The following is a 12849-nucleotide window of genomic DNA, read 5'->3' as shown; positions in this document are numbered from 1 at the left end:
TTTCAAAATGGTCTTTTTAGTAGCCTGATTTTTTAAACAGACTGGTGGTAAACAGTTTCAAAATGTTACACCATGGTCAATTTTAGACAGTTTTAAATAGCTCCACCATGATTATTTTCCCTTTCTTCTGACTTCTTGCTTCTCACCTTGCTGGAAAGCAGGAACACTGATAGAATTCCCAGGGCTGATTCTACTGCAAATAGGTCAGACAGGTTAGAACACACTGCACTGCAGAAAATTTAGGGTGAGAACGACTTAGTGATATGTATCTCCATATGGCTTGTTGTGTAACTGAAGAAGAAATCTGAGTGCACTGTCTTTTTTTTTTTTTTTAAGTGCTTTCTCTCCCAGTCATATAAAATATCCCATATAAAAGTACTGAAAAATAACATTGTAAAAGAAATAGAAATCACCCATCATCCTAGCACCCAGAGATAATCACTTTCAGGAGTTCCATTTGAGTGCAGAATGGGTTGCATCAGCTCAAGGGACCAAATAACAGCTCTGAAATTTTACCTTGACAGAGGTTTCATCAGCTCTATGCTACAAGTCACTTTACAACTTTTTTAGATGGCATCTTGATGCAGGCAGAAGTATGCTTTGAATCTGTTGTTTTTAACCTTTCGATCTCTCTAGCAGCAAAATGTGTACTGAGAGTTTTCAAGGCTAAAGAGAATATAAAGCCATGTTAACAATGATGACCCAGTTCCATAGTGTTCCTAAAGAACTTGGGCAGAAGCTGTCTTGGTAAGCCTCAGAGCCCAAGATGGCAGACTGTTGGCCAAGGATACCAAGCATCTAAGAATTGCTGTTGGATCCTAGGAGATAGCAACACCTCCTGGCTGTTCTGAAAGGGTGGCCTTATTAATAATGTTTTCTTTAACTGTTGTATTTGGCTGGTATTATATTTATAAAATGCTTCTGTGAGCCACTCACTGACCTGGGTGCTAAGAATAACAATAAACAAGACAGACCTGAGTTTTGCCCTTCTGGAACTTAAGGAACTTTTCCCTGCCCAACAGGGAAAATAAGCATTGAGCAAATAAGGGTAAGCCTGCAGTGGTTATGAAGGAGAAATGTAGGGTGTTAAGGAAACATGTAAACAGGAGGGTGTGGATCGTCAGCCAAGTGAAGAAAAGCTTCCCAGAGGAGGTAGCCATCACACGGACATTTCAAATCTTGTGACAGTGATTGTGGAATACCGGAGATTGCGTTGAAATCCTCCACTTTCTGAAACATGGGTGGCGAGAGAAACCTCTCCATTCCTGCATGGCATGGAGTATGTCTTCAGTGCCTTGGCTGAAGCTGTGTGGAGAGCTGGGGAGTGGATGGGGGCTGCTTCAGAGCCAGACGGGAACAGATGCACCTAGCTGAGAAGACTCTCTGCTGGTACCTCAAAGGCCTAGCAGAGGAGCACTGGGGGGTAGCTTCAAGATCGTGGGAAACATTCTGAGTTCAGCTAGAAGCACATCAAGCCTTAATCACAGAACATAGCATCAGTGAATAATAACATAAAATGATAGAAATGAGAAAAGTACCCAATGATGCTAATTATTCATGCTTTTACAAAAAGGTTTTACTTAGTCTGTATTTTATATGTCATTTTTTTGTTTTGTTTGTTAGAAATCACTGAGCTTTAAGTCATTTAGTCCTTCTAATACCTCAGACTTAAAAATTCCTGAAGTTCTGGATTGCAGTTTCTGTAATATCAAAGGCAGCAACAGCAGTTATGCCACTTACATACTTTCGTATGTTCAGGAATCTGCCTTAACTTTTTTTTTTTTTTTTTGCCTTAACTTTAATTATGATAATTACATAAGATAAAGCACTTGTCAGCCCATGCAAAATGAATTGCCTCTTTTTTTAAAGCCTGGATATGTCTGTGTAAAAAACACCTTGAACTCTAAGGAAGTGAACATAAATGAAACAGTAGTGATGTATCCTCAGCCTTAACAGTATTGATACAATCTATGTGGCCATTCTAGCAGAAGCAGCAGCTGCTGCTGCCCCTAAGTCGCTCAGTCGTGCCCGACTCTGTGCGACCCCACAGACGGCAGCCCACCAGGCTCCGCCGTCCCTGGGATTCTCCAGGCAGGAACACTGGAGTGGGCTGCCATTTCCTTCTCCAATGCAGGAAAGTGAAAAGTGAAAGTGAAGGCGCTCAGTCGTGCCCGACTCTTCGCGACCCCGTGGACTGCAGCCCACCAGGCTCCTCCGTCCGTGGGATTTTCCAGGCGAGAGCACTGGAGTGGGTGCCATCGCCTTCTCCAAGCAGAAGCAGCACTGAGGAGTAAAGCCAGGACTTGAAAGTACAGCCATAATAGCAAATTGAAATCCAGTATCTTTTCTGACTTTTCATCAGTAAAAAGAAACACACAATGAACACATTGGAACAGTTTTAAAATTTAAATTCAGCGACTATCTGAGTAGAAGAAAGATAAAATTGCACTGCAGTGAAATCAGAATAGGACACTTGGGGAGTAATGTGATGTTGCTGTTCCAGAACTTGAAACAGAAAACTACCCATAGGCCCAGCAGTACAGTAGAGTTTGGTCTTTGGAGTTTGGTTTTTGCCTTGACCATCTCTTAGTGGTATTACTTTCAGCATACAGATCAGGGCCTCACTCTGCTCTAAAACATGACTGTTCTTCCCATCTCTTAGGGTTGTTAGAATTAAGTGACACAAATGTTATTATAAAAAAGCAGCTGCCAGTACAGTATAGAAACATAGCAGGTATATAGGAAAAGACAGCTGTTCTATTTTCCAGGGGCAGCCCAGCTTAAATGAAAGCAGGTTAAAACCCACTGGTAAAGCAGAGGCATTACCAGCAAATGCTACAAAGGAGCTTCTGTCAATGAAAACGAGGTAACGCTAAAAAGGACAGAAAAATTGAAAAAATAAGGAGCAGTGGATAAAGAAAATGATACTCTTAGATGAAGTGAATCTCTGCCTTCCTAAAGGGGCAGATCCTGCTCCCCCTAAAGGTAATGAGACGCGAATCTAGTACCTGCTTGGCTTAGAATACACAGTGAAAGCCAGAGCTGCCACCCAAGATCATACCCCAAAGATCTGCACACATTTAACCAGGATAATGTTTTCCTGCAGAGACCTGTGAACAAGTGCTGAACCTCAGGCCATGCTAAAGGAAGACAGCTTGAAATTGATCCAAATACAAATGATTGTAGTCAGCATCAGTGCAAAGTCCTTAGTAGAAAAGGGGAAAGAGTGAAAGAGTATTGACCTTGAAATATATAATGTCTATAAAACTACTCACCCAAGGTGGTGGAAAAAGAGTTTCTCTGGGTAGATGGTTTGTGAATATATTGGGTACCATCTGCAAGGAACTTTCTCCTTTCCCTCTGATTAACTCTTTGTGGAATATACCACAAAAACCTGTACTTTCTTAAACAGAAGTGACTAAAAATTATAATTTCTGAACTATCCTGGACATAGCGGGAGCCTCTACAGGGGAGGGTGGCAGATGTACGTGGTCTGGAAACGTAAGTTGGGTATTAACTCATCTCCATGTAGTATACTGTGTGAAGTATAAGCCCCACCCACTGCCCTTAGATGCTTCAGATCTTAACCTATCAGTTTTTTCTTCACTGGGGACCATTTCCTCATCTCTTTCTCAATTGTCCAACTCTTCCAGAACTTCTCAGCTTTAACACAAAAAGCCTGAGCTCTGTAGGAGGTCATCAACCAGTCTTTCTTTCTGTGAACTGGCTAATCATAGGGTGCAGGCTTCTGGTCAAGGACTCTTTGATGTTTTAGTTGTTGCTAGGTGCCCAAGGGTCTTTACTCCTTGCTGAAGTTGACTTTTTTAATTAGTTTGCTTTTGAATTACAAGCCATTGCTAATACTTAGGATGCTGGATGGCAGGTCTCCAGGTGAATGTGATTTATCATCAGTTGAGTTCAGTCACTCAGTCATGTCTGACTCTCTGCGACCCCATGGAATGCCTCACGCCAGGCTTCCCTGTCCATCACCAACTCCTGGAGCTTGCTCAAACTCATATCCATTGAGTCGGTGATGCCATCCAACCATCTTAGCCTCTGTCATCCCCTTCTCCTTCTGCCTTCAGTCTTTCCCAGCATCAGGGTCTTTTCCAGTGAGCCAGTTCTTCACATCAAGTGGCCAAAGTATTGGAGTTTCAGCTTCAGCACCAGTCCTTCCAATGAGTATTCAGGACTGATTTCCTTTAGGATGGACTGGTTGGATCTTGTTGCAGTCCAAGGGACTCTCAGGAGTCTTCTCCAACACCACAGTTCAAAAGCATCAATTCTTCTGTGCTCAGCTTTCTTTATAGTCCAACTCTCACATCCATACATGATTACTGGAAAAAACCATAGCTTTGACTAGATGGACCTTTGTTGGCAAAGTAATGTCTCTGCTTTTTAGTATGCTGTCTGGGTTGGTCATAGCTTTTCTTCCAAGGAGCAAGTAAGTTCCTTTTGATTTCATGGCTTCAGTCACCATCTGCAGTGATTTTGGAGGCCCCCCTCCCAAAACGAAAGTGTATCACTGTTACCATTTTTTCTCCATCTATTTGCCATGAAGTGATGGGACTGGATGCCATGATCTTAGTTTTCTGAATGTTGAGTTTTAAGCTGGCTTTTTCACTCTCCTCTTTCACTTTCATCAAGAGGCTCTTTAGTTCCTCTTCACTTTCTGCCATAAGGGTGGTGTCATCTGCATATCTGCGGTTATTGATATTTCTCCCAGCAATCTTGATTGTAGCTTGCGCTTCATCTACCCTGGCATCTCACATGATGTTCTCTGCATATAATAAGCAGGGTGACAATATACAGCCTTGATGTACTCCTTTCCCAATTTGGAACCAGTCTGTTGTTCCATGTCCAGGTCTGTTGCTTCCTGACCTGCATACAGATTTCTCAGGAGGCAGGTAAGGTGGTCTGGTATTCCTGTCTCTTGAAGAAATTTCCACAGTTTGTTGTGATCCACACGGTCAAAGGCTTTGGCATATTCAGTAAAGCAGAAGTAGATGTTTTTCTGGAACTCTCTTGCTTTTTCTGTGATCCAGTGGATGTTGGCAATTTGATCTCTGGTTCCTCTGCCTTTTCTAAAACCAGCTTGAACATCTGGAAGTTCTCGGTTCATGCACTGTTGAAGCCTGGCTTGGAGAATTTTGAGCATTACTTTGCTGGCGTGTGAGATGAGTGCAATTGTATGGTAGTTTGAACATTCTTTGGCATTGCCTTTCTTTGGGATTGGAATAAAAACTGACCTTTTCCAGTCCTGTGGACACTGTTGAGTTTTCCAAATTTGCTGGCATATTGAGTGCAGCACTTTAACAGCATCATCTTTTAGGATTTGAAATAGCTCCTTTTTCCTATTTATTGGATAATGATTTATCATACTGTCTCAGGTTTGTATTGAGTGGTGCCCATATAAAGTGAAATTTAGGACATAATTTAAAAGCTTCAACAGAAAGAAAGCACTATCCAATGGAAACAAAGCTGTGGCTGAATAAGACCCATACAACTGCTTTGAAAACTTTGATTTAATTGAACAGTACCAATTCTGTTACAGAATCCCAAGGAAAATTCTAATTCCATTAGAAACAGTAAGTTTACCTTAGCAACCCATGCTGCAGAGTTAGCAGGTGAGCCTTCACAGACTCAGAGGAGTTTGGCTTCAGGAACTTCACAGCACAGGTAAATTAGGGAGAAGTGAAGACTTCTTAGTATTAAGAGAGAATTTCTAGGCGTATAGGATGAAAGCTTTTATTTTTTGAATGTGCAGAGCTCCTGAAGAAGTTGATGTTTTCAATCCTTGGGTCTCATATCTACCAAACCTAATCTGTCAACTCCAAACTTACAGAAACTCAGAGGGATGTGAGAGAAGTATCTCATTCAATTGTGATTCCAAATGAGGCAGAAATCAAACTAAATACAATGAACTTGTGGAAATAGAATATTTAAGACATGTTAGATTCTAGAATATTCTGATGACCACCAGAAGAGATCATGCCAGTCCCGTCATGGGACTGGTGATATTTGGGGTGGATATCCAAAACCAAAGAAAGAATGTAGAGCCCAGAACAAAGAAAATGTAGAGGAAAATGGCAGGATTATGATCCTGAGTCTTCTATAGAACAGGAGGCATTTTGAGCCCCTCTTCAGGTGTGTGCCTGAATCAAGTAGTCTAAAGGAACTAGAAGTTGTAAAGCACCCTCTTGAGAGATCCAGTGGAAATGTTCAGCAGCAGGTTATCACACTAAGGAAGTAATAACAGCCATGTTTCAAGTAGCAGTTGACTTACCTTGGTCATTTGTGAAGGCCAGAAGACAGCTGTTCTGTTTTGGGGGATGAGCCAATAGAACATGTAAATCTGGTAAGATGCACCCAAGCACAGTGAAGAGTGGACACCATACTGTAACCGCATTCCAGCAGTTTCTTGCCTTTGGAGAGATTCTCATAGGCTGGGGATAGGTATTGTAATAGGTGTATTTTCTAAGGCATTTGACCAGCAAATTAAAAAAAGACAAGACACATGCTGTGGAGGACAGATGGTGATCACATTGGAATTCCTGAGAAAAAACAAATTTTCACTTCCATGAAAAATTTAAGACTTTAAGTTAGAAGAATTTTATTTGTCTTAAATTACATATATTTTTTAAAAATATGAGTTCCATGATTTTTTTCCTTTGAGTTGAGTGACCTTTTCAGACATTCCCCAAAGATTGGCTAATGAAGTATGTGGACAGGGCATATTTCCCATGTCACTAAATTATCCATGAATATTTGTCTATCCTGTTGAAGGACCTCTGAATCAACTCCAGTTTAGTGTCAGGTTCAGTTCCTAAAGTCAGGCCTATGTTTAACCTTAGTAAGTGCTAATTTGAATTTAAAGAGGCCAAATCACTAGCCAACAAAGTGTATTTAGGCATATAACCAACCTTCTAGAGATCAAAAAGAAGTCAGTAAGAACTGGAAAGTGCCTGCAATTCAAGGAACTAGTCGTTTTGGTGATTGGCAGTGGTGGATAGGATATCGACCTTAAACAATGAAAATAAAACTGCTGAGGAAACAAATATACCTTCCAGATTAGATGATAATTTGGCTATTGTTTGTATTTTGGATAAAATCAGGCTTATTGGTCAAAAATCTCTTTGATGGGCTGACTGGCAAAACTTAATATAAATGCTCCACATGGAGCCCTGGAAGCTTCCTACTTAAAGGTGATTTTTAAACATTAGTCTGGAATAAAGGCCAGAAAAATGTGAATTCTCCTCTTGCCCTGAACAAATTCACATCAAGTGGACCAAATATTCATAACTTCTGTTAAGACAGGAAGCCCTAGTTGGAAGAATTCAGTGTATTGGTCATGTTTAGAGGTCATGCTTAGAGCTTTGACAAAGTACATTGTTAGGTAATTGGTTCTGATTACATCTAGAGCACAGATGGGAATGGAAGCTTTGGGGCCAAGAGTGGGGAAGGCTAGTAAACAAACATTGAAGTATCTCATATTCCCAGTTAACTCATTGGAAAGAAAAGGATCATAAAGCTAAAGAACTCTTACCCTCATTTGGATCAGAAGAAGCTAGGTCAACAGTTGGTCATGGGGCTAGTGAGAGTTATTTTAGATATGTAAGATGGGCTATATTCCATTGAAATTAGTCTCTGCCATCTAGCGAGAGAGTTCCAGAAAAACGTCTACCTCTGCTTTATTGACTACGCCAAAGCCTTTGACTGTGTGGATCACAACAAACTGTGGAAAATTCTTCAAGAGATGGGAATACCAGACCACCTGACCTGCCTCCTGAGAAATCTGTATGCAGGTCAGGAAGCAACAGTTAGAACTGGACATGGAACAACAGACTGTTTCCAAATCGGGAAGGGAGTACGTCAAGGCTGTATATGTCACCCTGCTTATTTAACTTATATGCAGAGTATATCACACTGGACTGGATGAAGCACAAGCTGGAATCAAGATTGCTGGGAGAAATATCAATAACCTCAGATATGCAGATGACACCATCCTTATGGCAGAAAGCAAAGAGGAACTAAAGAGCCTCTTGATGAAAGTGAAAGAGGAGAGTGAAAAGGCTGGCTTAAAACTCAACATTCAGAAAACTAAGATCATGGCATCCAGTCCCATCACTTCATGGCAAATAGATGGGGGAACAGTGGAAACAGTGACAGACTTTATTTTGGGGTGCTCCAAAATCACTGCAGATGGTGACTGAAGCCATGAAATCAAAAGGCACTTGCTCCTTGGAAGAAAAGTTATGACCAACCTAGACAGCTTATTAAAAGTAGAGACATTACTTTGCCAACAAAGGTCCGTCTAGTCAAAGCAATGGTTTTTCCAGTAGTCATGTACGGATGTGAGAGTTGGATTATAAAGAAAGCTGAGCGCAGAAGAATTGATGCTTTTGAACTGTGGTGTTGGAGAAGACTCTTGAGAGTCCCTTGGACAGCTAGGAGATCCAACCAGTCCATCCTAAAGGAAATCAGTCCTGAATATTCATTGGAAGGACTGATGCTGAAGCTGAAACTCCAATACTTTGGCCCCTGATGTGAAGAACTGGCTCACTGGAAAAGACCCTGATGCTGGGAAGGATTGAAGGCGGGAGGAGAAGGGGCCGACAGAGGCTAAGATGGTTGGATGGCATCACTGACTCAATGGATATGAGTTTGAGTAAACTCTGGGAGTTGGTGATGGACAGGGAAGCCTGGCATGCTGCATTCCATGGGGTTGCAAAGAGTCGGACCCAACTAAGTGGCTGAAATGAACTGATCCACTTTAGAGAAGGTGTTGCAGAGAGTTAAGAAGATGCTGCTAGGTGAAGACTGAAGAAAGGTTTTAAGATGGACCCAGAAGGCTCAGGTGACTTTGGATAATGGAGGATTGCCATGTCTAAATCTAAAATTAGAAAAACTAGGATTCTGCATGAAAAGTGAATAACTCACATAAAAATAGACTTCTGGTTTATTTTTTGCATTTTCTCAAAAAGTATGTTTTTCAAAATTTCTCTGGATACCTGATCTGTGTTCATGTATCTTAAGTGTCTTAAAGCACAATGAAGATTGGCATTTTAAGATACCAGATGTTAAAACATGAGCCTCTAGAGAGGTGGGCTAACCATTGAGAGCAAGATGAGGAGTGTCCCAGATATTTGTTTCTAGCCTTAACATTAAGGACACTTCTAGAGTATCTAGAGTACCATCTAGAATGTCTCACAGTGTCAGCAGGAGTCCACCAGTGATGACAGGGAATGCCTGCAGATGCTGAACACAGACTATATTACTTCTGCTTTCATTGATGCTTCAAGTTTGTCAGGCATGGACCTTTCCCAAGTCTTAAGCACACATTGGCAGAAGAATGAGGAGGAAAACGGAAAACCTAACATTTTACATGTATACTAGCATTCTTAAGATCTCCTCTTAGCTGTCATCCAGAATATAGCAGAATTAAAAGCAATCTAATTTAATATTAAATTGACTTGCGTCTTTTGACTTATTAAAGCTCTTCTCTGGTAACAAGAGGATACCTTCTTTATGCATACATACAATTGACCCTTGAACAACACGGGGGTTAGGGGCACCAACCTTATGTACAGTTGAAAACCCTTGTATAGCCTTACAGCCCCCCACTCCGCACTTGCCACATGTATTAGGCAGTGTTTGCCCCTGAATTTCCACAATCGAGATGCAATTCACACATCATCAAATGCATTTAAATTTATTTTATTTATTTATTTTTGGCTGTGCTAGATCTTCATTGCTACGGATTGTGTAGTACTCTAATGCATATTTAGTGAAAGAAAAATCTGCGTGTAAGTGGACCTGTGAAGTTCAAACCTGTGTTATTCAGGGGCAAACTGTATTTATGGTCTCTCTTCCTAAGCATTATACAGAAAATTAGTAAATGAAGTCAATGTTTTTGCTGACAAGCTATGTACCCAGCATACTTTAACAGTCTGTTCTTTTGGGAGAAGAAGGTATTTCTCATAAGCTTGCATTATCGCCTTAGTGGTCTGGGTAGCCTCCTAAGGGCTTAAATTTCAGCTAAGGAATAGGTGAATAGGATCTGACAAAATAGAAAATTTTGGGAGGGCTATGCATACTAATTCCTGTCTAATCAGAAGTCGAGAAACTTTTTCTGTAGAGGACCACGTAGTAAGTGTTTTAGGTTTTGCAGGCCGTGAGCAATGTGACTGTCACCCACGGTCTGGCACGACTACTTGGCTCCGCTGTTGGGGCGCAAAAGCAGCCACGTGCTCTGCATAGAGCATGGCTGGGTGCCAATAAAACTTTGTTGGTGTACACTGAATTTCATTTTCATGTCACCGAGTAATTCTTTTCATTTTTTCCAACAATTTAAAAGTGGAGGGACTTCCCTAGCAGCCCAGTGGTTAAGACTCTGTGCTTCCACTGCAGGGGGGTATGGGTTCTATCCCTGGTTGGGGAACTAAGATCCTGCATGCCACACAGTGAGGCCTAAATAAATAAATAAATAAATAAAACACCTTAAAAAAAGTATAAAAGTCATTCTTAGCTCACAGACTAGGCAAGAACAGGTGGCTTGCTGCATTGGGCTGTAGCCTATAGTGTGTGGCCCCTGGTCTAGAAGTAGACAGTCTTAGAACTCAGGGAAATGATACCAGGCTTGTTTTTCTTCTCCTTCTCTTACATTAGGAGATACCATCATGCCATGCCTCTCTGGAATGTTGCAAAAAGAAAATTGGATTATATGCAAATGCTGGGCATTTTTAAGTCTTGTTCATTAAAGGGGCAACATGTTTAGTTCTTTCTAGTGTGGTGGTTGGAAAAACTGTTCCTTACCACTGGAGCAACCTTTCTCTACAAAATGAAAAGCTGAGGGTTTTCTCAGGATATTGCAGGAAGAAGAGAGCTAGCACTTCATTTTTGCCTGCATATTTCCAGCTTTCTTCCCAGTCATTTATTCCTGACAGTCCTGATACCTTTCCATGGTTTCATTCCTCCTCATATTCTGTCAGTTTTCTAAGCTGCTGCTTTGGCTTTGTCAGAGAGAATCAGGTGAGATGTGGTGTACAAGGCAGAAGCGCCTGTGGTTTCCTAGGGTTATTGGAAGTCAGATGCTTCACAGGGAGATCCATATTATTTCATTTCCCTGCCTCTTTCTGAAATGCGGTGCACGATCATGTTCACAAGTAAAGGCAGTGATTGAGAAGAGTAAAATGTACACTTTTGTGTTCTCTTCATTTGAAAAGTCTTTCTCAAAGTTAAATGCATTCATGTGTTTTCACATTGTTGATAGCCATTAAAATATCTGTAATTTGCTTTATTTAAAAATTTCAGGTGGAAAAACCTTGCAGTGGTGGTCAGGACTCACTTCTTTATCCACCTAAGAGAAAGCAGCTTTCGAAAAGTGAACTGAATGCTGAAAAAGTGCCTCCATCCCCACTACCTGCTCCAAAACAAATACCACCACTCAAAGGGTGTCCAGCAGTTATACCGGGAGACTTTAAAGAGAAAGTTGCAGAGCTGTTGGTGAAATATTCAAGTGGTCTTTGGGCCAGTGCACTCCCGAAAACATTTGAGGACATGTACAAAGTGAAATTACCCGAGGATGCCTTTAAAAATCTTGACTTGCTTTCTGACGTATGCACCATAGACTACATTTCTGGAAATCCCCAGAAGGCCATTCTCTATGCTAAACTTCCATCTCCTGCTGACAAAATCCTAAAGGATGCAGAGCAAGCACGTGGCAATTATGATATCAAGTCTATGGTTGAACAAGAATATTTGCAGATAGAAGAAAACATTGCTGAAAGTACGGACACCTTTATGGAGACTGTGACAATTCCTCCGTTAATCATTCCAACCGAGACATCACCATCAGTCTTGGTGGTTGAACTGAGCAACACAAATGAAGTGGTTATCAGGCAAGTTTATTTTCTAATACTTTAGAATTCTGGTAAAGATCTTTGGGAGAAGGAAATGGCAACCCACTCCAGTATTCTTGCCTGGAGAATTCCATGGACAGAGGAGCCTGGCAGGCTACAGTTTCATGGGGTTGCAAAGAGTCAGACACGACTGAGCAGCTAACACTTTGACTGTCACTACTGTTGCTGCTTTTCTTCACATGGGTGCTGGTTGAGGAAGAATAATATATTTTTAGTTATAAATAGAGTTATAATTCTTAATATTTGTTTAATGTTCAAAATAACTATTTTGGAAGAAAAGATTTCTAACACTTTTAAAAATTGGAATGATGATATGGTCTGAACCTGAAAAAAAATCTGTCAGAAGCTTAATAGTAACTATATATTAATATGTCAAAAGCAACCACCCACTATGTAGGAAATACTGTTTAATCTGGAATTATGTAGCATTTATGAAAAGTGAGAATAGCCAATCATCACCTTCCTAGTGTAATATCAGATTAGCCAGCTGGTTTCTTTTTTTTTTTTAATTTAATTTTATTTTTTATTAGTTGGAGGCTAACTACTTTACAATATTGTAGTAGTCTTTGTCATACATTGACATGAATCAGCCATGGATATACATGCATTCCCCATCCCGATCCCCCCTCCCACCTCCCTCTCCACCCGATCCCTCTGGGTCTTCCCAGTGCACCAGGTCCGAGCACTTGTCTCATACATCCAACCTGGGCTGGTGATCTGTTTCACCCTAGATAATATACATGTTTCGATGCTGTTCTCTTGAAACATCCCACCCTCGCCTTCTCCCACAGAGTCCAAAAGTCTGTTCTATACATCTGTGTCTCTTTCTGTTTTGCTTATAGGGTTATCATTACCATCTTTCTAAAGTCCATATATATGTGTTAGTATACTGTAATGGTCTTTATCTTTCTGGCTTACTTCACTCTGT

At 40.9% G+C, this 12849-nt stretch overlaps 1 protein-coding gene across 3 annotated transcripts in view; it reads left to right on the top strand.

Moving 5' to 3' along the window:
- TDRD7 (tudor domain containing 7) overlaps positions 1–12849 on the top strand; it is a 93494-nt gene that overhangs the window by 42320 nt on the left and 38325 nt on the right. For all 3 annotated transcript variants that reach the window (XM_070480225.1, XM_070480224.1, XM_070480226.1), the window contains one exon: positions 11314–11900. In XM_070480225.1, coding sequence (XP_070336326.1) covers positions 11314–11900 — 587 coding nt within the window. The remainder of the gene's footprint in view (positions 1–11313; positions 11901–12849) is intronic.

Source organism: Odocoileus virginianus, chromosome 18 (assembly GCF_023699985.2).
Source record: "Odocoileus virginianus isolate 20LAN1187 ecotype Illinois chromosome 18, Ovbor_1.2, whole genome shotgun sequence".
Classification (NCBI taxonomy): Eukaryota; Metazoa; Chordata; class Mammalia; order Artiodactyla; family Cervidae; genus Odocoileus; species Odocoileus virginianus.
The sequence above is the reverse complement of the archived record's forward strand: the minus strand, read 5'-3'. Positions and strand labels throughout refer to the sequence as shown.